Source organism: Heterodontus francisci, chromosome 47, assembly GCF_036365525.1.
Source record: "Heterodontus francisci isolate sHetFra1 chromosome 47, sHetFra1.hap1, whole genome shotgun sequence".
Lineage (NCBI taxonomy): Eukaryota > Metazoa > Chordata > Chondrichthyes > Heterodontiformes > Heterodontidae > Heterodontus > Heterodontus francisci.
In genome coordinates, this window is record NC_090417.1 from 14,023,759 (window position 1) to 14,046,637 (window position 22,879).

The 22,879-nt window shown below is 46.5% G+C and overlaps 1 protein-coding gene across 2 annotated transcripts; it reads left to right on the plus strand.

The window, feature by feature from the left end:
• Nucleotides 1–3,107: 3,107 nt before the first annotated feature.
• On the plus strand, nucleotides 3,108–21,493 carry LOC137357210 (R3H and coiled-coil domain-containing protein 1-like). 2 transcript variants are annotated; one of them, XM_068023369.1, is made up of 11 exons: nucleotides 3,108–3,246; nucleotides 5,512–5,653; nucleotides 7,660–7,797; nucleotides 9,474–10,530; nucleotides 11,067–11,245; nucleotides 12,639–12,709; nucleotides 13,614–13,709; nucleotides 14,702–14,842; nucleotides 15,564–15,607; nucleotides 20,183–20,274; nucleotides 21,305–21,493. In XM_068023369.1, exons 4-11 carry the CDS (start codon nucleotides 9,802–9,804, stop codon nucleotides 21,345–21,347), a joined length of 1,395 nt encoding a protein of 464 aa, XP_067879470.1. In that variant the 5' UTR covers nucleotides 3,108–3,246; nucleotides 5,512–5,653; nucleotides 7,660–7,797; nucleotides 9,474–9,801; the 3' UTR covers nucleotides 21,348–21,493. The 2 variants fall into 2 exon arrangements, with proteins under 2 accessions (XP_067879470.1, XP_067879471.1); XM_068023370.1 differs by lacking the exon at nucleotides 20,183–20,274 and having other exon boundaries at nucleotides 3,110–3,246.
• Nucleotides 21,494–22,879: the final 1,386 nt, after the last annotated feature.

Sequence of the window (22,879 nt, forward strand, 5' to 3'; positions counted from 1 at the left end):
TGGTCAGGAAGCAGACTCCATGATGATTGGAGGGAATGTTCCTGAAGACACTGTGAAGATGAGCTGCCGATGCTGCCCCGTTCTTCTTGCATGTGGACAAGTGGGGTTGCTCAGAAGTAGTGAGAAGAGCATTTTTCTGGTGGGACAACCTGTGTGCCCACTCCCTTGAAAACCATTGCCCACCACACCCAAAATAAAAGACCAAGAAAGCTCAGCCTTTATTTTGATGGATAATTTTAAGGTTGGAGGTATTTTTGTATCCACAGTGAATGTCTGTGGAGTCTTATATCCAACTTTATCTTTGCAAGTAAGGAGTTGTGGGGAAAAGGGTTGCCTCTCGAAGATGATGATTACTGTTGTCTCAGCAAGGACAGATTTCAAGACCTGTTGGAAACAATCTCATAGTCTTCGAAACAGTGGCTTTCATAGAGATTGATCAAAGACTCAATTTAAAAGAAACTTTTCACCAACACTACATTTGCCAACTGAAAATATCAAATTTTACTTTTTTAAAAGTACTTGCAATCTTTTACAAATAAGAGTAAAGTTGATGTGATTTCTCAAAAGTCATCAAGACTTGTTCTATTTCACAAAATCCACTACTCCAAAGCATTAATTTTATATCTAAAAGACTCTTGATCCTTTGGCAACTTCTGGCAATTGCTAAATGACTTTCTTTGCCATCCAGACGTAGCACCCTAGGGATCTTGTAAACTCAATACAGAGTTGGGAGCCCAATATTCCTGGCTCTCAAAGCTTTAGGAATGACACGGACATTGGGAAGGAGGAAGACGGAACAATATTCATCAACTACAGCAGGAAAGAGAAAGAATTTCAGGACAGGTGATCAGGCAGTGGCAACATTTTGGGTTGAATTTAGGAGGGGCCAAGGATTTAAGACTCTTGCAAGAATGGTCTACAAACCTCCAGCTAGGAAAAATTGTTGTGGATGAGGGGTGGGATGATCCCAAAAACAATGTTCTGACGGGAAAAACATTGGCAATGAGTTACTGGAATCTAAAAAAAAAAAGGAAAGTAGAGTAATAAAAATTGGAATGGAGAAAATAATGGGACTTCAGAATCTCTCTGACCAAAAGATTTCCACACCAGGTGTTAAAAAAGAGAGGACATTTCCGACATGTGAGTCAAATTTCCACAGCTCTCTAGAGATTGGGAAATTGTGTTTAATGAGTGGTAAATTGCAAATGTCACTCCCTATGTTGAATGGCAGAGAGAAACTGGCAACTGCAATTTAACATTAGTTGTGAGGAAGTTATTGAAAGCCATCAGGGACAGTGACAACGCTTGGACACATGGGAGAGATCAAGGAACATCAGCAAGGATGCGTGAAAGCATGTCACGCCTTAACTATTTTCTTCATTCATTTCTTAGAAGCAGTCGGAAGCATCCTGGTTAAAAGAGCGTCAATTGATGGTGTCCATGGACTTCCACAAGGGTTTTTGATAAGGTTTCACAAGTGACTAACATAAATAAAGGTGTATGAAATTGGAGCGAGCCTTGGGTTTGGAGTAGAGACAGGGCAGGGATCGAAGGTTTGTTCATTGATTGGTAAGATGAGACAGGTGGTGAGATCTGGGACAGATCCCCAAGGATGTGGACTGGGGGTTCTTCTTTTCATTCTTAATGGCTTGGATAAAAGAATAGAAAGTTGCACACCCAACTTGGCAGACCATAGCAAGTTCGAAAGGGAGATGTGTAGATTGCCGCAGGAAGTTACAAAGAAGCAGACCAATGAATTGACTGGGCAGAATTCTGGCATATTGGAAACCAATGCAGGGAAGTGTGAGGTCATTCACGTTGGAAGCAAGAAAGACAAAAATCAGGATATTCTCTTCACGGGAAGAGACGAGAGCCTGTTGAGAAGCAAATCAATTTGGGTGTCCAGGTGTACAATTCATTAAAATCTAGTGCAGAGGTACAGACATAGTGAAAAAAGCAAATGAAAGGCTGACCTTAATCTCAAGAGAGCTAGACATTTTTTTTTAAAGGGTGAGAAAGTGATTCTCTGGTTTTCCAGCACCTTGATCTGACCCCGACTGGAGCAGAGTTTATTTTCGGACACTGAACCTCGGGATACACAGAAACATAGAAGATAGGAGCAGGAGAAGGCCATTCGGCCTTTCAAGCCTGCTTCCCCATTCATTATGATCATGGCTGATCATCCAACTCAGTAACCTGTTCCCGCTTTTGCCCCATACCCTTTGATCCCTTTAGACCCATAGAGAGATGTACAATCTCAGAGGGCATGCAGTGCAAATTTCCCACGCTGAATTTAACAAAAAAGACTTGAAAGTAAAACTTGCATTTCGACAGCATCTTTCCTGACTTTATAGCCAATCAAGTACTTCTGAAGTTCACTGTTACAATGTTGGGAAGGCGACAGCCAATTTGGGCACAGCAAGCTCCCACAAACAGCAATATGACAATGACCAGACAATCTGTTTTTGTCGTGTTGACTGAGGGATAAATATTGGCCCAGGACACCTGCTCTTCTTCGAAATAATACCAGTCACCTGAGAGGACGGATGGGACCTTGATTTAATGTCACATCCGGGAGACAGCACCTCTGACAGTGCTGCACTCAGAGTGTCAGCCTAGATTTTGTACTCAAATCTCTGGAGTGGGAGTTGAACCCATGACCTTGAGATGATTGAGGGGTGGATCTGATACATTTCTGTACAATTTTAAAAGGGACTTGCCATGGCAGACTCATAGAAAACCTCAGTGCTCCTGCATCAAAGTCAAGAAGGTTCTGGCTTGAAGTCTCATTTCCGAAACCTGAGCATAAAATGTAGCTGACTGAAGGAGTGCCGCACGGTCGGTGGTGAAGTCTTTCTGACGGGGCGAGTGATTAAAATCGGGGACGTGCAAGGGGGCAGATATCTTGGAAGGCTGGAGGAGGTTTCAGAGATAGGGGCCACACACAGTAGAGATGGGATTGGATAGGATGGTCATTGTTTCACAAGTGAACCCTGACTTTCAGTTGCTGTGTAAGCAGACTGGGAGGTGTGTGCTGGCCCTGCAGATGGCGATGTGCTGGGTGTCACTCTGAACACTCTTGTATTTTCAATGGTTGCTCTTGCTGTTCACTGGGTGGATGAGTGAGTGAGCCTGTGTTCGGAGTGGTGAATGTAACCATTGAGCTCTCAGTGTATCCAAGCTGCAGATCTGCAACATTGCAAGCACATCTCTCAACAAGGGCTGGGAGCCTGGGAAATTTCAGCTGTGAGTAAGCACTGGCACAGTAACATTCCCCTTTGTGGCAGCTGAAAGACAAAGTGGCAGAGGAGAGACTGTATTTTCACCGTGTGTGCGCACAGGGTTCGTCTGCTTTGGGAGATGGGCTCTGCTTGTCTGTCTGCTCCTGCCAGCTGCAAGATTCATGCAGAAACAGCTTTTGCCCCTGACACTGTGTCTGCCTTTCTCTCTGTGTGTTATGTGCTGCTTGTGGGAGGGGGTGGGGGGGGGGAAAGCCGCTGTCTGCAGCGCTGCACTCCGCTGTCTTTTGTCCCACTTGCTGTGATCCGCTTTCACTCAGTCCCCGGGACTCCACCACACTCTCACTTGCAGCTTTTCAGATCTCCATTCTGCTCACTCACCATTCAATAAGGCCATTTCAAACACACACAAATCAAACACTGGGGGCTCACTTCTGCAGGAATCCGATTGAAAAGCAGAGAGGTTATTGCTGAACTTGTGTGGAACCTTGCAGAACTGCACACTGTTTTCTCTCTCTCTCTCTCTCTATATATATATATATAACAGCAGGACTGACTGTGAGGTTAAACCCATGAGAGAAGATGGAATCGGCTGGGGCACTTTCCTGTGGGAATGACTTCGTGTAGGTTCAGTTATGAAAGGGATAGTTTGCTCAAATGTCGGGAAGAAGTTTCCACCGCGTCGGAAAATCCTAAGCAAGTAGTCATAAATGTAAGTTGGTGCAGGAGAAAGCCTACAGAATTTCCAGATCTGAAACCCTTGATTTCTAGAGCATCTTTTCACCATCTTAGTTTAGTTTAGAGATACAGCACTGAAACAGGCCCTTCGGCCCAACGAGTCTGTGCCGACCATCAACCACCCACTTATATTAATCCTACACGAATCCCATATTCCAATAACATCCCCACCTGTCCCTATATTTCCCTACCACCTACCTATACTTGGGGCAATTTATAATGGCCAATTTACCTATCAACCTGCAAGTCTTTTGGCTTGTGGGAGGAAACCGGAGCACCCGGAGAAAACCCACGCAGACACAGGGAGAACTTGCTAACTCCGCACAGGCAGTACCCAGAATAGAACCCGGGTCCCTGGAGCTGTGAGGCTGCAGTGCTAACCACTGCGCCACTGTCTTGGGACACTCCAAAACACTTTACAGCCAAAGAAATACTTTAGAGTCATTGCTGTAATATAGGAAAACACAACAGTCACATTTATGCACAGCAAGATCCCACAAACAGCAAAGGGATGATGACAGGTGAATCTGTTTTGGTGATGTTGGTTGAGGGATAAATATTGCCCCAGGTGTAGGGGTTGGCATCCTTCCATCTCCAAAAGATGATGGACACGCAGCAGACAATCCATTTAGGTGGGGTGTCTTCTCTTGGTGCACCTTTGTTGATGGCTGTGAAGACCAATCCTTGAGAAGCAGGCTCTGCCCTGGGTACTGCACGTGAAGCTGCCATGTGACGCTGTGCTTTCGGTGTTGGCACCTGTTGCCAAGCTGCTGTAGCAACTGGTGGTCATCGGAGCGCACACCAGTCCACAGAATGTGTCGCCATTTCCCTCTCTCGCCAGCTAGTGCGACAGTTGACAGTTAGGGCCTTCGTGTCACGCTTGCAAGCATCCTTGAAGCAGAGCTTTGGGCACCCCACTGGTTGTGGGGTCTAGCCTCGTCAACCTCACCGTACAGAAGGTCCTTGGGTATGCGACCATCTTCCAACCTGCTCATGTGTCTGATCCACCGAAGACGCCTCTGATTGGTGCCCAGGACACCGAGGATGACTCTCCTCTTCTTGGAAGTAGTACATTGGGATATTTCACGACCATTTGAAAGAGCAGATGGGGCCTCAGTTTAATGTCTCATCTGAAAAGCAGCACCTCCAATAGTGCAGCACTCCCTCAGTACTGCACTGGAAGTGCCAAGCCCAGCTTCCGTTCTCAATTCCCTGGAGTGGGAACCCATCGGTCACCTGGCTCCATTGCTGATGGCAGCTAACGTGCGAGTAACCCAACAAGTTAATGTGGGTGGGCGTGTGATGCTGTAATATTTGGTGGGATATGAGCAGATGCTTTCCTCGGCTGTCCTGTGATACAGTTCAGCATGTGGAGTTGGATTTCGAGTTTCATGTTGCTGAGCACAAGTTTCAGGGTGAAGACAGAGAGAAGCTGAATTGGGTGAAGATATATTTGGCCTGTTCTTCTCGATCAGTTTTTACTGGTGATTTGGATTGTGCTGATGTTTAAAATCTACCTGTTTCTCTCTTGCAGCCTATTGTGTTTGACTCTACCTCACCCTGGCGCTTTTCCATCTGGATAATGTTTATCTGTCCAAAGAGGAAGAGGAATTTGTGGAGAACATCACCAAAGAGCTGGAATGTTTTCTTTCAAAAACCGTCGACAGTCCGAAAAAGTAAGCAATCAGATTCTGGGTGTCAAGTTCTGTCTGTCATTTCACTGAAAATGTAAGGATGAGACAGAGACACTGGGGCATAAATTAGTCTGGGGTGAGAGCACAAAATGGGAGTTCATTGGATAGGCAGCCTGTGAACACGTGGCATCTGATAACCTTTTTCAGTGTAGATAGACTGTGCAAGGGAGCTGCCGTCTCTCTATCAGCTGATGTGAGTTACTGCCCCAACACACTTGAGCCCATTGCACAGACCCTGCACTTTCAACTCTGTGACATTACAACATTGACAAGTACTTGACTGAGACAAGATTTATTCAAGTGTGGGGGCTGGGGGAGAGTGGGGGTGCACTGATAGAAACATGGGAAGATTTACGGAACAGAAGGAGGCTGTTTCTCCCCCCACCCCCCCCCCCCCCCCCCCCCAACCGCACATCATGTACGTGCCAACCAAGAGGGAGGTCTCCATGCTTACCCATCTCTTGCTCTGGAGCTCTGTAGGTGACAGCATTTCAAGTGTTTTTGAAGTGTGATGAGGGTTTCTGGGTGAAAAAATTTCTCCACAACTCCTCTCTAATCCTGCCACCAATGAGTTTAAATCTGTGTTCCCTGGTGATTGGCCTCTCTGCTCAGGGAAATGGGGAAACTCCTGGCAACGTAATCTGCTCTGTACTCTTATCGAGTGTGATCACATCCTTCCTGTAATGTGGCGGCCAGAACTGCACACTGTGCCCTAGCTGCAGTCTAACGTGTGTTTTAGACAGTTCTGGCAGAATCTCCCTGCTCATTCTGTAGGTCTCGTCTAAGAAAGAAAAACTATCCCTGATGTCTCCTTCACCACCTTCTCCACCTGTCCTGCTGCCTTCAGGGATATGTGGACATGCACTCCCAAGCTCCCTCTGTTTCTCGACACTTTTCAGAGCCCGACTATTTCCGGAGTATTCTTTGCCTTGCTTGCCTTCCCCAAATGCACTTCTCGGGGTTGAATTCCATTTGCCACTTTTCTGCTCACCTCATTGATACCTTCCTGCAGGCTTTCTTCCTCACTATCAACACATGACCAATTCTTGTATCATCTGCAGACTTCTTAATTGTGCCCCTGACATTTCAGTCGAAAGCATTGATAAATACCACAAACAGTAAGGAACCTAGTACTGAGCCCTGCAGGACCCCACTCAAAACAGCCTTCAAGTCACAAAAATACCCCTTGACCATAAGCCTTTGCTTCCTGCCACTGAGCCAATTTTGGATCCAACTTGGCACTTGGAGGCCGTGAGTGTGAGTTTGACTGACGTGAGATGGAAATTGATGGATCTGATGGGGAGGTCAGGAAGAACCTGAGAGAGCTGGGGGAGTGGATGAGGCAAATGGCGTGGATGCATTTGAGTGAAACGGGGTTTGGAGGGATGCACGGGAGGCTGGATGGGTATATGTGGGAGAAAGGAGTAGAGGGATGTCTTCACATTCAAGGTTGCTAGCAGTGATTGAGTGAGCAGCACTGTTGTTCCTGAATCACAGAAGGTTGTGCGTTCAAATCCCACTCAAGACTTGAGCACTGAAATCTAGGCTGACACACCAGTTCAGGGGGTGCTACACTGTTGGAGGTGCCATCTTTTGGATGAGATGTGAATCTGCACTCTATAGAAATGCAAATCTTTGTTCTTTCTGCCATTCTTTTTGATATCTCGTTGATATTAATGAATGATTATTGTTAGGCTTTGGATTGGTCTCTTACGCATCAGCTTTCAGGTGTCTAGACCCTAAACTCTAAAATTCCCTCCCTTAATAACTCCGTCTGTCTATCTTCCTCTCTTGCTTCAAGTTGCTCCTTAAAACCTGCATCTTTGACCAAGCTTTTGGTCATCTTGCCTAATATCTCCGGAGGTGGCAAGGTGTAAAATGTTGTTTGATGCTCCTGTGGAGCAGCTTGGGAGGTTTTACCACATTAAAGGCACTGTATAATTACTAGTTGTTGGTTGGTCACTTGCTGTCTTGTGTCCTGTCCTCAGAGTCTTGCTGTTCCCACCACTACCCAGTCGATTGCGTTACCTGATCCATCGGATTGTGGAGAACTTTGACTCACTGAGCAGCTTCTCGGTGGGAGAGGGAGCGGGCCGGAGGACCGCTGTGTGCCTGGCTGATGACAGGTAAGGCTGTTAGGCTGACAGGAAAATTGTAGCCACATCACTGGACATGACCTGGGCACGGTAACAGTGCGGGTTCTGATCTGCAACTCCAGGAATAGCTGTCACACCAGCTCATGTCACCAGTGCCATTTGGAATTCAGTGGGGCAAATGGAGGCCAACTGCTTAGCTGACGGGGAAAGAGAGAGAGAGGGGGCAAGAATTGGAGGATCCATCCATCGGAGATGGCCAGTAAACACAAATGCCTTCGGAGAAGGCCTGACACCAGGTCAGCTGTTGAAGTGTTGAAGCTTTCAGCTGCAGTATGATGTGTAAATTGATGATTTGATGGGTGCTGCATAGTGGGAGGTAGCAGTTTCCATGTGTTTTATTTCAAAGGTGTGTGCAATGGCCAGCCGAGGTGTTTGAATTTACAGATCAATAACTATCAGTAGAATTAACACAACACAGACGCAGACTGTTGAGCCCATTTTCCATGTTCCACTTCTTTGCTTGGGCTATCCAATTAGTTGCCCTGAGCTGTTCTTTTACTATAACTCTATTGATTTTCCTTTTGAAATATTTATCCCGTTCCCTTTTGGAAGTGACTATTGAATCTGCTTCCACTACCCTTTCAGGCGGTGCATTCCAGATCATAAGAACTCACTGCATTTGTAAACCCAAAAATCCTCATGTTACCTCTGGTTCTCTTAGGTTCGATCTGTGATCTCTAGTTACTGACCCTTCTGTCACAGGAAACAGTTTCTCCATTAAAATCCTTCATGTTTTTGAATACCTCTGTTAAATCTTCCTTTAACCTTCTCTGTTTGAAGGAGAAAACCCCAGCTTCTCCATTCTCTCTGCATAGCTGAAATCCCTCATCCCTGGAACCATTCCAGTAAATCCTCTTTCATAAGCCTTGACATCCTTGTTTAAGTGTGGTGCCCGGAATTGGACGCAGGACTCCACCTGAAGCCCAACCAATGGTTTCCACCCTGTACTGAAAGGTTCAGGAAGGCATAACTTCCTGAAGTCTTGTATGACTGACATTGGGGATTGGGTTGCAACAGAAACCTGGCTCATTCACCCCAGGCGTTGGTTGCACGCGGTTGGATTGTCTTCATGAATTCTCTGTCGACTCTTGGTGTCCATGGCAGGAGTCATTTGTCATCTGACGATCATTTTGATCAGTCGTGGGTTGGGTGATGACATTACATTGGGGTGGACAGAACCTGATCTCATGGTAATGGTGAAACCGTGTATATGTGTTACTGATTATACCCTGTGATGCAGTCAAACCTCTAATATACATCAAGTGCTTTGGACAAATGAGCAAGCGATATGTGATGAGAGGTCTGACTGACCCCTCTCTCGCTTTTCTCATCTATGCCATGATATGTGACTTCTCGGCCCCATCTTGCACATTGGTTTTTCAATTGACTGATCACCTGTACTGAAAGGTCCAAAGTCATAGCAGTCACAGGAGCTCGACCTGTGTCTGGATATTCAGATCAAGTCGTAAAGGAGCAATCAGCAGAACCTTTTGGCTGAAACTGAAACAGAAACATCAGGTTCACTGCAAGCATCCTTTGATGCCATGGCTGAGGCAGCCAAGTCCTGAACGGAAGGCCAGATTGGATTGGAGCCCTGGTCTCAGCAAAGATCTTGATTCTATGTTTTTAATCCCTGTTCTTGCTAGATTGCAGCTGTCTCCCGAAGAAAATCAGAGCAGTTCTGATGCTCTCTGTTACTGGGCACAGCGGAATAGCAAAGAGGAGCAGACAGAGGCATTTCAGGCACCAGGCGATGGGGCTTCACGGTACCCAAAGTTACCTCTTGGCAACAGCAAGTCGAGGAACAAGCCTGATCGAGCCTTCTATATCCCCAGGGCTCAGTGGCAAAAGAGCGTGGACAAAAGGAGAGACGTCAAGTTCACGCACAAAAGGGAGGACAGGAAGAGTAGCAGGAACAAGGAAGGGAGAGATCCCAGAAAAGGCAGGATTGATTCCAGCAGTGTGCCCACTGAGATGATGGAAGAGGATGTAGCTAATGGAGAGACTGGCACTTGTGAAGATGTTCCTCCATTGTGTTCACTCCCCAGTGCACAAGAGGCTTGCAGTGATGGAGGGCTGAAATACGCCACTTCAAAGCTGCAGCCAGTGGAGCAAGGTGACGCCCAGAAGGAGAGAGCAGGTGAAGACTCGGCAGCTGATAAATTTGTGGATGGCAGTCCTGCTGAGCCAGAAGGGATGCAAGATCCAAGATCAAAAGGTGAGACCAAATACTTGTCCACTGAGGAGGGAGAAGAAAAGGATGGCTCCAGACTGAAGACCGTAGCAAGTCCGTTGGAAGATGTGAAACCCTTGCTGGAACTTGCTGAGGATGTGATTGGAGACCGCGATGCGCATGATGAATCTGAGGCATCAGCGCTTACCTCAAAGACAGCAGAAGTACCAGGCAGTGGCCCACCAGCACAGTGCGAAGACTACACTGCCGTCAATCACAACCAGTCCCTGCCGAGCAATGCGGAAAACCTGGCAGCTCTCGAGCACAGCCGTCATCGCCAGAGGGTGGAGAAGATGCTGGGGGATCAGAAGGAGAAGAGCAGCAACTGTGAGAATGTGAGCAACTTGCCGAATGCTGGAGATCCTGCAGAAGAAGAACAAGGCGTGGTGGGACTGAAGACTCAAGGCTGTGGAACACCGAGTCCAGATCCTCAGAATCCTGATGTTGACTCCGCAGATTTACTCAAAGAGGTAACAGACTTCTCTTTGCAGAAAAATCTCCCCAATATACAAGCACAGCAGCAAATACGTGACAAAACTTGCCAAGGTCAGAAAGGACACAATCCTTGAATTTTTTATTTTTTAAAACCCTGCTTCTGGCATTTTTCTGTTTAAGACACTTGTAGTTCATTGAATCCCGATTGTGTTTTTTGAAAACAGAAATGAAGGTAACTGTTAGCTTTGCCAGCAATTCTCACATCTCCTGAAGGAATAAAAAAAAACTCCTGTTCCTTTCAGTGCCATTTCAATGTAGGTTTTTGTTTTGGTAAAGCATTATATTTTTCTGTTCCGTGACAGTCATAGAGTTATACAGCACAGAAACAGGCCCTTCGGCCCATCGTGTCTGTGCTGGCCATCAAGCACCTAACTATTCCAATCCCATTTTCCAGCACATGGCCCGTAGCCTTGTATGCTATGGCGTTGCAAGTAACACTGTTGTTGAGCTTCGATGGGCTGTGTGGTCTACTCCTGCCTCTATTCTTAAGCCTGCTTTCTGGTCATTGCAGCTTTCAGCTTGCCTGGGGCAGATCAACATCAGCATTGAACAGCCTCAGGCTGATTATTCAACCTACCTGTCACGGGAAGGCCACATGGCTCACTTGGAGTTCGGACACATCATTGAAATTTATGACTTCCCAGCACAGCTGAAAACTGAAGACATACTGGAGGCTTTTGACAGTTTTCGGTAAGTATCTCTATTCCCTCTTGATACAGTTCCTGGCTTGTATTTTCATTGGGATTCGACAGGATGGCTGCAACTGGGTGATTGAAGCACTTGTTCAGTTGAGGGGTTCAGATGATCGACCAGACCAGACGCGTTGATCTGAACGTTGAGATTAAAACATCTTAATCACTTGCATCTTGTGTGCCAAAACTAGCTTGTCTCTCTCTGTCTCTCTCTGTGTCTCTGTCTCTCTCTGTGTCTCTGTCTCTCTGTGTGTCTCTGTCTCTCTCTGTGTCTCTGTCTCTCTCTGTGTCTCTGTCTCTGTCTCTCTCTCTGTCTCTCCATCTCTGTCTCTCTCTCTGTCTCTCTCTCTCTGTGTCTCTGTCTCTCTCTCTCTGTCTCTCTCTCTCTGTCTCTCTCTCTCTCTCTGTCTCTCTCTCTGTGTCGCTCTCTCTCTGTCTCTCTTTCTGTCTCTCTCTTTCTGTCTCTCTCTGTCTCTTTCTATCTCTCTCTGTCTCTTTCTGTCTCTCTCTCTCTTTCTGTCTGTCTCTCTCTCTCTTTCTGTCTGTCTCTCTCTCTCTTTCTCTTTCTATCTCTCCCTCTCTGTCTTTCTCTCTGTCTCTCTGCATCTCTGTCTTTCTCTCTGTCTCTCTCTGATTCTCTTTCTGTCTGTCTCTCTCTTTCTGTCTGTCTCTCTTTCTGTCTGCCTCACTCTCCCCTTCTCCTCCTTCACAAAATAATCTGTCACAGAAACGTGACCAACTTGACCTGGAATAGATAGAAAAGCAAGTTTGACCTTTGGCATCAATGCCAACCTTGCCCAAAAAGTACCACAGTCGGTTAATTTTTTTATGGGGAAAGAGAAGCCCGTTATGTTGAAGGGAAACGGGTTTTCAGCCTGTGGTAACGAGAGCTGACTTCATCGAAGCTTAATCACGTGCACAAAAGAAAGGGCGTTTGTGTCGGGATCAGAATTAGGAAACTGATTAAGTGGAAAAATGCTTTAAAATTACATTTTTTAAACTTCTTGTCAGGTTTTCGGGAGTGCTAAGTGCGAATTCATAAAAATACCTGCAGTGTGAGATACCTTTAGGCCGGTGCAAAACTTGTGGTTTCAAACTTTGCTCAAAGGTTTGAGCAGGTTGCTGAGACTGCCAGTCATCTGTAACACTGAAAGCGGCCCTGTTTCGAGACACCTCCTTCAGATGGTCACAATGCATTGAGTCAGGAATTGCAGGGAACTCTCCAGATCATATGGAACAGCTGAGCCGCTCATGAACCTTAGTGCTGGTGTTCAGAATGGCCATCAATTTTACTGAGATCGATCGCTGTATTTTCGAGGAATTGATTGAGCTACTGGAGGAGGTGATGATACATCCGAGACTGAAACTTTTCCTTTGAATTTTCTCACCAGTGATAAAGGCTTCAGAATAAAGTGGGTGGATAGTATACATGCATTGGGATTATTTTCCAGTCCGGATTCAGGTAGGAGCCTTTTTCAGAAGTGCTGACTCTTATTGATAGACTTCTGACAGCTTTCGCAATCAGTATGTGGGATGTACTAGATATATACAACACCTCTTCAGCTGCAAAGGGATTGAGCCTGAAGAGAATTACATTTCTTGGTAGATTGGGCATTTTTTCTCCCCCCCCCCCCCCCCCCCCCCCCCACCCCACCACCCCATGGAAGTCTCATTGCCGTTTTCAATAAATCCTTCACAAATCCTGAGCCTGTTTCTCAGGCTTTGCCGAAAATACACACTGAGCTTTTCTGTCAAATAGCCTCGCTGCTCAGTGTTGGTGTTTATCCCTTCAAAGCTCTCTGATCCCACCGGCTCCTGCACTTCTGACAGCTTGAGCATCCATGATTTTTATCGACCCCCCCCCCCACCCCACCACCTTCAGCTGCCTCAGCACTAGGTTCTGGAAGACCCTCCCCAAATTTCTCCTTTTTTAAGACCCTCCTTAAAACGTACCTCTTTGGTCAGCTGCCCTATTATTCCCTTCGGCGGCTCGGTGTCAGCTGACTCTCCTGTGAGTCACCACGTGATGGGTGACGGTGTTAATCGTAAGGCACGTTGTTTTCCTTCTCAAAGGCAGAACTCCCAATCCAGTGCTCACTCTTTTCCCAGATCCCTTCATCTCGAGCCGGATTGATTCTGAAATCCATCAGGGGTGATCATTGAGCAGAGTGCCTGTTAAACAGAAGGCATGATGCAGAAGGGCAGCTGATTGGGAGAAAAGGCAATGGCATAGTCTTCAAACTCGGGATTTCAATTCGCAACTGCAGACTATCAGAACGGAACGGGCAGTCTCTTTGGATGTCAAGTTCTGGAAAGACACTCTGGCTGTAAAATAAGTGATTTTTAACTCTTGTTTTTTTTTCCAGCCTCTGAGGCCCTGTCTGTCACCCATTCACAGCTAAAAACCCGGCCTTTGTCTCAAGCAACCAAGCAGTCAAAGCTCAAGGTCGCTCGGAGTTCAGGTAATGGATGAGCAGACAGCTTGTATTTCCTAGTGGTGTTCCATCCCAGCAAAGGGAAGATTGCCTCTGTGCCCTGTTTGTAGTGAAACTGTCTTGGAGATGAGACAGTTAAGCTGAGGCTCTGTCTGTTCCCTCAGGTTGATGTGAACATTCCCCTGTTGCTATTCGGAAGAAGATCAGGGCAGTTCTACCTGGTGTTGCAGCCAATATCTATCCCTCAATCATCTTCAAAGAATTACCTGGTCGTTATCTCCTTGCTGTTTGTGAGATCTTGCTGTGCATAAAATTAGCTGCTGTTGTCCCAATATTACAAACAGTGACTCCACTTAAAAAGTACTTCATTGGCTGGAAAGCACTTTGGGATGTTCAAGGCAATATAGAAATGCAAGGCCTTCTTGCTTTTCATAAACATGCTTTTTTTTTATGAATGATATTCCAATTGACACATTCCACACTGCAGAATTCTCCTAATTACGGCAAGGTGCAGTTGTGACAATGGGACAGAATGAGTTGACTTGGTTTTGATATTTGTCTGGAGATTTTCCCACTGCTGTGCAGAGGATATTTGATGCAGGAATGTGATGTAGGCTGACACTCCAGTGCAGCGGTGCGGGAGCGCTGCACTGTCTGCAATGCCAGCGACTCCTGGGGAAATCCTCCAGCACTGTTGTAAACGCCGGAGAATTATCTTGGTCAACGGGCCTCAAAACAAAACCGTGGAAAGCAGATCTTCTGGTCTTTGGTTTGCTGCCTGCGGGATCTTGCTGTGCATAAATTGGCTGCTGCATTTGCTTGCATGACAACAGTGCACCTCCAAAGTATTGCATTGATTTAGCCCAGTCTATTGGGATGTCCTGAGGAATTGATTGCGTGTAATGTAAATAGCAAGTCTGTCTTTGGTTCTCACCTGCCTTCAGTGTCTGTCCAGCCCTGAGTCCGTTTATTTCGGAGAATTATGAATGCAGTTCCTGATCTTGTTGCTTTCCTTGTAGAATTCCTGCAGCCGGTCAAGGAGAGGGCACAGACCAACACTGTCATTGCCAAGAGGCTGGTGATTAGGGCTCTGGGACTGCATCCCAGTGAACGCAAAGGCCCGCGAGACCCCAAGCCCAAGAATCCAGGTGGAAGAAAAGGTGAGTTCCAACTCTTGTCTTGGCCTCTCCAACCCCGCCAGGAATGTGGTTCTGCATTAGCCACGTCAGGTGACAGGTCAGAAAGATGACCTTTTTCTTTTTCTCCCTGATCTGACTCTTGGCGAAATGGTGCATTGACTAATTCTGTAAAAAAAAAAGGAGTTGGTTCTGTAACCAGCTGGGAGCAGGTCTGGAGATACAGACAGACGAAGACACATTCCATTGAGAGTTCATCATCATGGCGCTGACAGGATTGTCCGTGAAATGTGTCATTCGGGGATGAGGTGTGAAAGGGAGGGTCCGTCTGCCATCTCGGCTCGATTGTAAGAGAGCCCACGGAATTACTTCCAAGAAAAGCGGGAGAGTTCTCCCCTGTGTCTTGGCCAAAAATTATCCCTGAACCAAAAATCACTTCATCAAAACCCAGATTATTGCTGTTGATGGGATCTTGCTGTGTGCAAATTGGCTGCTGCATTTCCGACCTTACAACACTGATGACGCTTCAGAAGTCCTTCATTGGCTGTGAAGCGTCCTGAGGTCCTGAAAGGCGCTATCTAAATGTAAGAGTGATAAATATTCTGGGCCTTTGCTTGACTGATTTTGGACATGAGCGGTATTTTTGCAGACCTTGTCTCTGGGCCTCAGATGGGTTCGAATTGAAGAGGCATCAACATAACCAAGCTGCCTCTTCCTCATGCCACCTTTTCTTCTATTCTTCCAGTTCAGCTTCACCAGAAGACTGAAGATGGTCCTGATGACATGCTGGTATGTACATCCATTTCCAGTCTTATGGAAACCATTGCTATCCTCTGCTTTCTCATGTGTTTTGCTGTTTCCTCACTTTGCCTCATCCTCGGTCCCAGCTAGCTGTTCCTGTGTGAATTCGTAGAATCATAACATAGCACAGCAGACCATTGGGCCCATCGAGTCTGCACTGGTTTGTAGATATTGGCCAGGACACCGGGGAGACCCCCCCCCCCCCCCACCCCACTGCTCTTCTTCACAATAGGGATCTGAGAGGACAGACTGTGGTGGGGGAGGGGCTCAGTTTAACGACTCATTTGAAAGACGGCACCTTGGACAGTGCAGCATTCCCTCAGTACTGCATTGGGAGTGTCAGCCGAGTCTTTGTGCTGAAATCTCTGGAGTGAGACTTGAAGCTTCTGACTCTGAGGTGAGAATGCTCCCACTGAGCTGCAGCTGACACCTAAAGATACTGCCGACACACAGCACTCTGAACAGGCAACTTTAGATCTTCAGTCGAACCTCCCCAACTCAGCTACTGCTGCTTGGCGTTGTGTTGTGTTCGTTACACAGAGAACAGCGTGCCACCTCCTCATCAGACAAGGTACCGTGGCAACATCTCCGCTCTCAGTCAAAAGATCACCAGGTCAAGCCGCACTCTGGGATTTCAGCACATCATCGAGGGTGACACTCTAGTGCAGTACTGAGGGAGTGCTGCACTGGCAGAGGAGCTGCTGTTGGGTTTGGACAAAAGCTCTTCGCCGCCTGCTGAGTTGGGATATTAATGATTCCCCATCACGTTTTGGAAGAACGGGCTGTTAAACTGGTGCCTTGGTCAGTGTCTCCAAACTAGGTGAACTGGTCAGCCGTGTCATGCATGTTCGTGGGACCTTGCTGTGCGCAAATGGGATGCTGGTACTCCCAGAACGACGATGATTCCATTTCGAGAGTGATTGAGGACATCCGGAGGAGGTGCAAGTCGCTATTTAAATGCAAGCTTGCTGTTGGTGCAAGGAAGCCTGTTGTAATTAGCTGTGGGAGGGAATGCAATCGTTGTTTTGTCATGACAGACAATGAATTATAGGTCAACGAGAATGCCATCCAGGAATGTGAAGTTTCTACTAAATGGCAGATTTCTGATATTGTGGTTTCGGAACTCCGCCATTGGTTTCTTCCTCTCCGACGGGGTTGTCCAACATACAGCCCGCGGGCCAGAATCTGTCCCGCCAAAGCTTCCAATCCTGGATGACTGAAAGTGGGCTGCCCATAGCTTGGCTTTGATTAACAGCTCTCCTATTAAAGGGCAGGCACAGAGAGTAGGCGGAACCCACCTGTCTGTGATTGGTCACTGTCTATGACTGACAGCGGGCTGTCTAGACGGGGAGAGCGCTGATTGGCAGATCACGTCACAGGCGTGCTGGGATTGGCCGCCCCCTCCTGTTTCCGGGTGGTTCAGGGAGAGCCAATGAATAGGAATGGCTGCTCTTGGGGGAGCAGGAGAGAGAGAGGCAGAGGGAAGAGCAGGAAGTGAGCCAACACGCATCCAGCGGGGCAGGGCGGGGCGGCACTGAAGTAGGACAGAGAGTTAGGCAGCCCTTAAAACCAGCAACAGCCCTGGGTGCAGCGAGAGGTCAGAGAGAAAGAGTGAGTGAGTTAGGGGGTGGGGTGAGAGAGAGAGAGACACGGGGGGGAGGGAGAGAGACAGACAGACAGCGATCGAGATACAGATGGAGAGAGAGAGATTGCTCCTGACAGATGGACATCAGTCTGGAATATTCCACTTTGCTACTTCAAGTGTGTGGGCAGACATTGACTACTTGTGCAACAATGTCAGGTATCTCAGTGAATCAGTGTTCTACATAGTGACGAGAAAGTAAGTTCATAAATTAGTCTTCTCATTTAAATCTTGTTCACAGAAATGCACATTTTTGTTGTTGTTTTGATTCATAGTAAAATAAACTTCTCATGCCTTTATCTTTCTGAAATTTGATCACTGGCCCCTATGTAGGACAAAAATTGGACTGGAGCCCCTCACACAAAAAGTCAGACATGCCTGCAGTTTTCAACCTTCAGTTCCAAAGGACCGGCTTTAAAAAAATAAATAATGGGAACTGTCCGTTTCACTGACCATTGCTGTGAGTCGGAACTGCAGCTTCCAACCTTCGAGGCAGCTTGGTGGTTTTCCAGCGGGTTTGTGAAAACAAAAACACAACTGATGGTTCAGGTGTTAAAGTTTTCTTCATCCTTCATCATTACATGATATACCAATTGTATAAAATGCTGAAATGTTGGAATGCTGCTGTCACTTTGGTGATTTTATACAAATGCATTGGTCCGCCATCTTGACAGTATTCCAAGGTTTAAGAAAAAAAGGAAAACTCATGTTTCGAAACACTTGAAATGACCTGGAAGTACTCGGATTCATTACAGATCAGGAACAGTGCTATAATTACAGATTACTCGTCAAAAAAAAAAAATCCGACTTTTTTGTTTTTGGCCACTAATTTTCAGACCCTTTGGTCACTCTCCTCCCTGGATCTCGCAATCCGAAGCTGCCATTCAGTGTGCTTATCCAGGAAATAACAGGGCTTCAAATGAAAGAAAATGCACTGTATTGTCTGTGAAGTGCTTTGGGAGATTCTGAGTTTGTGAAAGGGTACGATATAAATGGAAGTGAGTTCTTCACATAGAAGTGATAGCAAACAAACGGATGATTTGGCTCAGCCAGTCCATTTTGATGCTTGCCCTCCTTATCAGCAGTATTGGTAATCCCTTGGAGCTGCTCTGTTCCCATATCCCTTACCTTGAAATGCCTATTAAATATTGACATGCCAACTTGCAGGTGGAACTGGCGGCTGGGGGAGTATTATTTCCACGAGGAAGTGGGTGATTTTTGAGAGTTGAACCTATTGTGACTGAAATCACACCTGCCAAAATGAGACATATTAATTTCGTCAAAGGGACATTATTTTGAACTGGACATTGAACTAACTTGTTCAAAAAGAACACAGGACTGAATGGCTGAAATCATGGCTGCACATTTGCATTCTGAGAGACAGCTGATTGGGGAGACAATGGGAGTGCCTCCCTGATTCAGTTAGCCAGATGGATTTTGTCAATAGTGATGATCAAGAGTCAGTGAGCCAGCATTCTAACCCCCTCCTCCCCCCCCATCTCCTGCCACACCACTGAGAGTGTCTTGTAAGCTTGGAGGAATCCACAAATCTTGCAGGTGAGGTTGCTCCAAACAAGGAGCTAGTCACGTGACTAACCTGCTGGCCAACCTGGGGTTTTTTGAATTGTGCCTGACACAGAAATGTTTTTTTGGGGGGAGGAGACTGCAATTGAACTTCAAGAAGAGAGCACCTCTCCCTCTCTCTCACACAAAGTTCCAGGGACCCACTGAAGTAACTCAAGCCTCAAGACAGAAGACCCCTGCAACCTTCTGGTACCAGCTAAACAAATTTGGAAGTGTACACTGGGCTTCAATGAGAACTGCAAGACTTAACTTCAATCAAAGACTTTACATCCAATCCAAAACCAGTAACTAAATTCCATCTACTACTTTAAACCTTCCCCTCCCCCTTCAATTCTTTCTCCTCCTCTGTCCCTATTTGCGTATTTATCTGCTCGCGTGGTCGTGTCACGTATTTTTAGTAGTTTTAACTGAATTAGAGTTTTAAGGTTAATAAACTTATACCTTTCTTGTTTAAATCTGAGAAAACCAGTCTGGTTCATTTCTTTGCAATTGTTAGGACCAGGTGAGAAAGGGGTCTAGGGGTTCCTTCTCAGCCTTTGCCTGGTTTAACTGTAACAGGCTTAATTTTTATAAATGCCGTGTTTTAGCTCCCCCTCAGTGAATCCTTGTTCACTGCTTTCCAATTGTAAGGCAAAGAAATCAATCTGACAGGTTTTCTTAAGATTTAAACGAGAAAGGTGGAAGTTTACAACCAGCATGCATACGTGATAAACACACACACCAATAGAGACAGAAAAAGTCAGAAGAATAAAGGGGAAAAGATTGAGGAAATATCTGGTAGTTATTTACAGTCCTTTCAGTTCACTGTGGAGTCTTTGGTTGCCGGTAAGTCTTGCTGTTCGTTGGGGCCCAGTGCACACTTTAACTTGTTTCAATGGAGGAGTCTTTTCTCTCTTGAGGTTTAAGAGACTTCAGTGGGTCCGGAGGCTTGTGAGAAAGCGAGAGAGAGCCAGCCAGGAGAGAGGCTGTCTTGTTTCAGGTTCAGTCGCAATCTACAGTCTGTCTTCAAACTGTCCTGTGTGTAGTTCAAAAAGCCTGGGCCAGCAGGTTAGTCATGTGACCAGCTGGTTTAACCACTCTTGCGTTTGTGGATTCTCCATCTTAGCAGACACTGGAATGTGAGCTTTCTTACACCTTCAATGTCTGTTGATCAAAATCCATTTGGGTTAATTGGACCAGGGAGTACTTGCTTTGTCTCTCCAAGCACCATCTCTTAGTATGCAAATGTCCTGCAGCCAAATGTCTGGTGATCTCTTCAAACAAGTCATTTCTTCACTCCAGCAACAGTTTAATATTAATGTTCATATCATGAAATTAATATGCCTCATTCTTGGCAGGTGGGGGTCTTGCATCTCAACATCCTTTACCACTGCTTCAGCATTGGGATTTTAAAAAAGAATAAAGGCGCCAACTGGGGAACAAAAAGCAGGTGATGAAAAGAAAGGAGGAGGTAAACGTGTCAAAAAGAGCGACTGTTTGAAAGATGCTGGCATTGTACGTTATTGATGATCGAACATTCTGATTCTGTCTTTTTGGTCAGAACCTTCACTGACTAAGATGGTCAGCCTCAGGCATGGTTTTTATTGAAACCATCAGATGCCCACTTAGTGTTCACGCTGTCATCTGCTATCGTTCTGCAGTACCTTTCATGCCAAGCCTTGGACAAAGTGAATGACTTCTTCCCCTAAGCTGACTGTTGGTTTGATGACAGTTCTGCTGGTGACCAGCTGAGGCCTCTCCATCCCAGCATGAAATAGAAAAAGTTGCATTGAGATGGCGCCTTCCCCAGCCCTCAGGATGTCCCAAAGCGCTGTCCAGCCAACCAAGCACTTCTGAAGTGTCATCCCTGTGGTAATACAGGAAATGCGACAGCCGATTTGCGCACAGCAAGCTCCCACAAACATCGTTCAGATAAATGAGTGGGTGATCCGTGTTGGTGACTGGCAGATGAGGGGTAAATATTGGCCAGGACATCAGGGAGATCTGTTTGTAATGGCGTCTGGGATTTGCGCCTGAGGCGGTGGGGGTGGGTGCGGGGGGGAGCAGACAGAGCCTCGGTTTAACGCCTCATTTGAAAGACGGTACATCTGACAGTGCAGCGCTCCCTCAGTGCTGCACTGGGAGTGTCAGCCTCAGTTTTTTATGCACAAATCTCTGGAATGGGACTTGAACCCACATCCTTGAAACAATACCAGTGCCAGAAATCATGGGGCTTCGGCTGTCGTTCTCTTGCGTGACGAAGAGATGGGTTCGGCCACATTTTGCGGGTGAAAGGTTGGTATTTATGATCGGGATCAATGTTATTGAAGATGAATGGGTTCCAAAGAAGCACTGAGCATCTTTTATTGCGAAATGCTATTTACTCATTTCTGTTGTCAACCATGGCAACAGGCATTGGCTGGGACAATGCAAATCATGATTAATATTCTCATTTGTCCTTCTTGTTTTGGTTTTTGCAGGATTCTGCTGGCAATGCAGGTGCTGAGTGACAGTGAAATGTAGAAGCTCGAAAAAGCCCAGTCCGTTGAAGATTACACACGGATGGTGCAGGCGGAAGATATACTGCACGTTTCTCTTGGAAAAAGTAACCTGTGCACTTTGACGAGAGTATTAAAACTATCTCTGGGCCAGAGGGTGCCCCATTACTGTTTCTGTATCCGGCCTGATTTCTTTACTTCAATGAGTCAACTCTGCTTGTGTGGCGAGAAGCTCTCTGTGATTGGGTGGCATCGTATGGGATTCCTGGCTTTGCCGATCTGCCACTGGATCATTCTCCACGTGGCATTAGTTATGTAGCGGGAGCAAAGCCTCTCAGGGTGATGGGGGAAGAGCAGGAGAAGTCGGAATAATTGGGTAGCTCTTTCAACGAGCCAGCACAGGCACGATGGGCCAAATGGCCACCTCCTGCGCAGTATGAATAATTTGATTACTGAAATGCTGTCCCTTCAGCAAGTCCGACTAAAGACCAGACTGTACCTAAAGCAGGGGGGTGGGATTCATCACTGAGTATGGAGTTTCCTTCATCCAGTTTATCCCTGAGCTTCTACCAAGCAATAGAAAATGCAGAATCTGCCATCAACCCAGTGTTTGGTCAAAAAGCCTCTGTCACACTGCTGGGGATCTTGCAGTGTTACACCAAGTCAGGAGGGGGAGTGGGATAACAGGAGCACTGAAAGGAAGATGTGCATTTACACAGCACCTTTCATGACCTCGTGATGTCCCAAACATCTTTAACAGCCAATTAAATACTTTTGAAGTGTAGTCACTGTTGTCATGCAGGAAACACGGCAGCCACTTGGCGCATAGTAAGATCCCACAAACAGCAATGCGATGATAGCCATATAATCTGGCGTCGCGATGTCGATTCAGGGACAAATATTTTCCAGGGCACCGCGGAGAACTCGCCTGCTCTTTTTCGAGATAGTGCCGCCCAATCTCTTCCATCCATCTGAGCACAGAAAGGGTTTCAGATTAAAGCCTCATGCAAAAGACTGCACATCAGACAGTGCAGCATTCCCTCAGTCCTGCGCGGGAGTGTCTGTCTAGGTTTTTCTGCCCAAGTCATTGGAATGGATTCCATCCTGCACTGGGCAGAAGTGCACACTTGTCCGTAGTTTGTTGCTCATTACCTTTAATGGACACTAAATTTTGGACTGGCAGTGTGTTGTTGTGGGAGACCATCCGGGCTGGTATAAAAATGGTTATCGTCACGGAAAAAGCAGCCAATCAAGACTTTTTAAATCAAAAAGTGTGCTTTATTGATAAAATTTCTGGAAGTGCATTCCATCAAATTTCAAATAGGTCATAACAGGATGTGCAATACAGTTCCAGTCCTTTCCATGCAGCCTGAGGTGGAGTCAGACAGTTGCAATTTCGCGTGATATTTACCACATGTATTTCATACGAATCAAACAGCCTGAGGGGTTTCGCAGTTTCCTGCACCTTGGTACTGTATGGCAGGCAGGCCTTAGATTCTGACCTTTCACTGTTGAGCCTTTGCGTGGGCTGCCCCAAGCTTTAGTGCATCCCTCAGC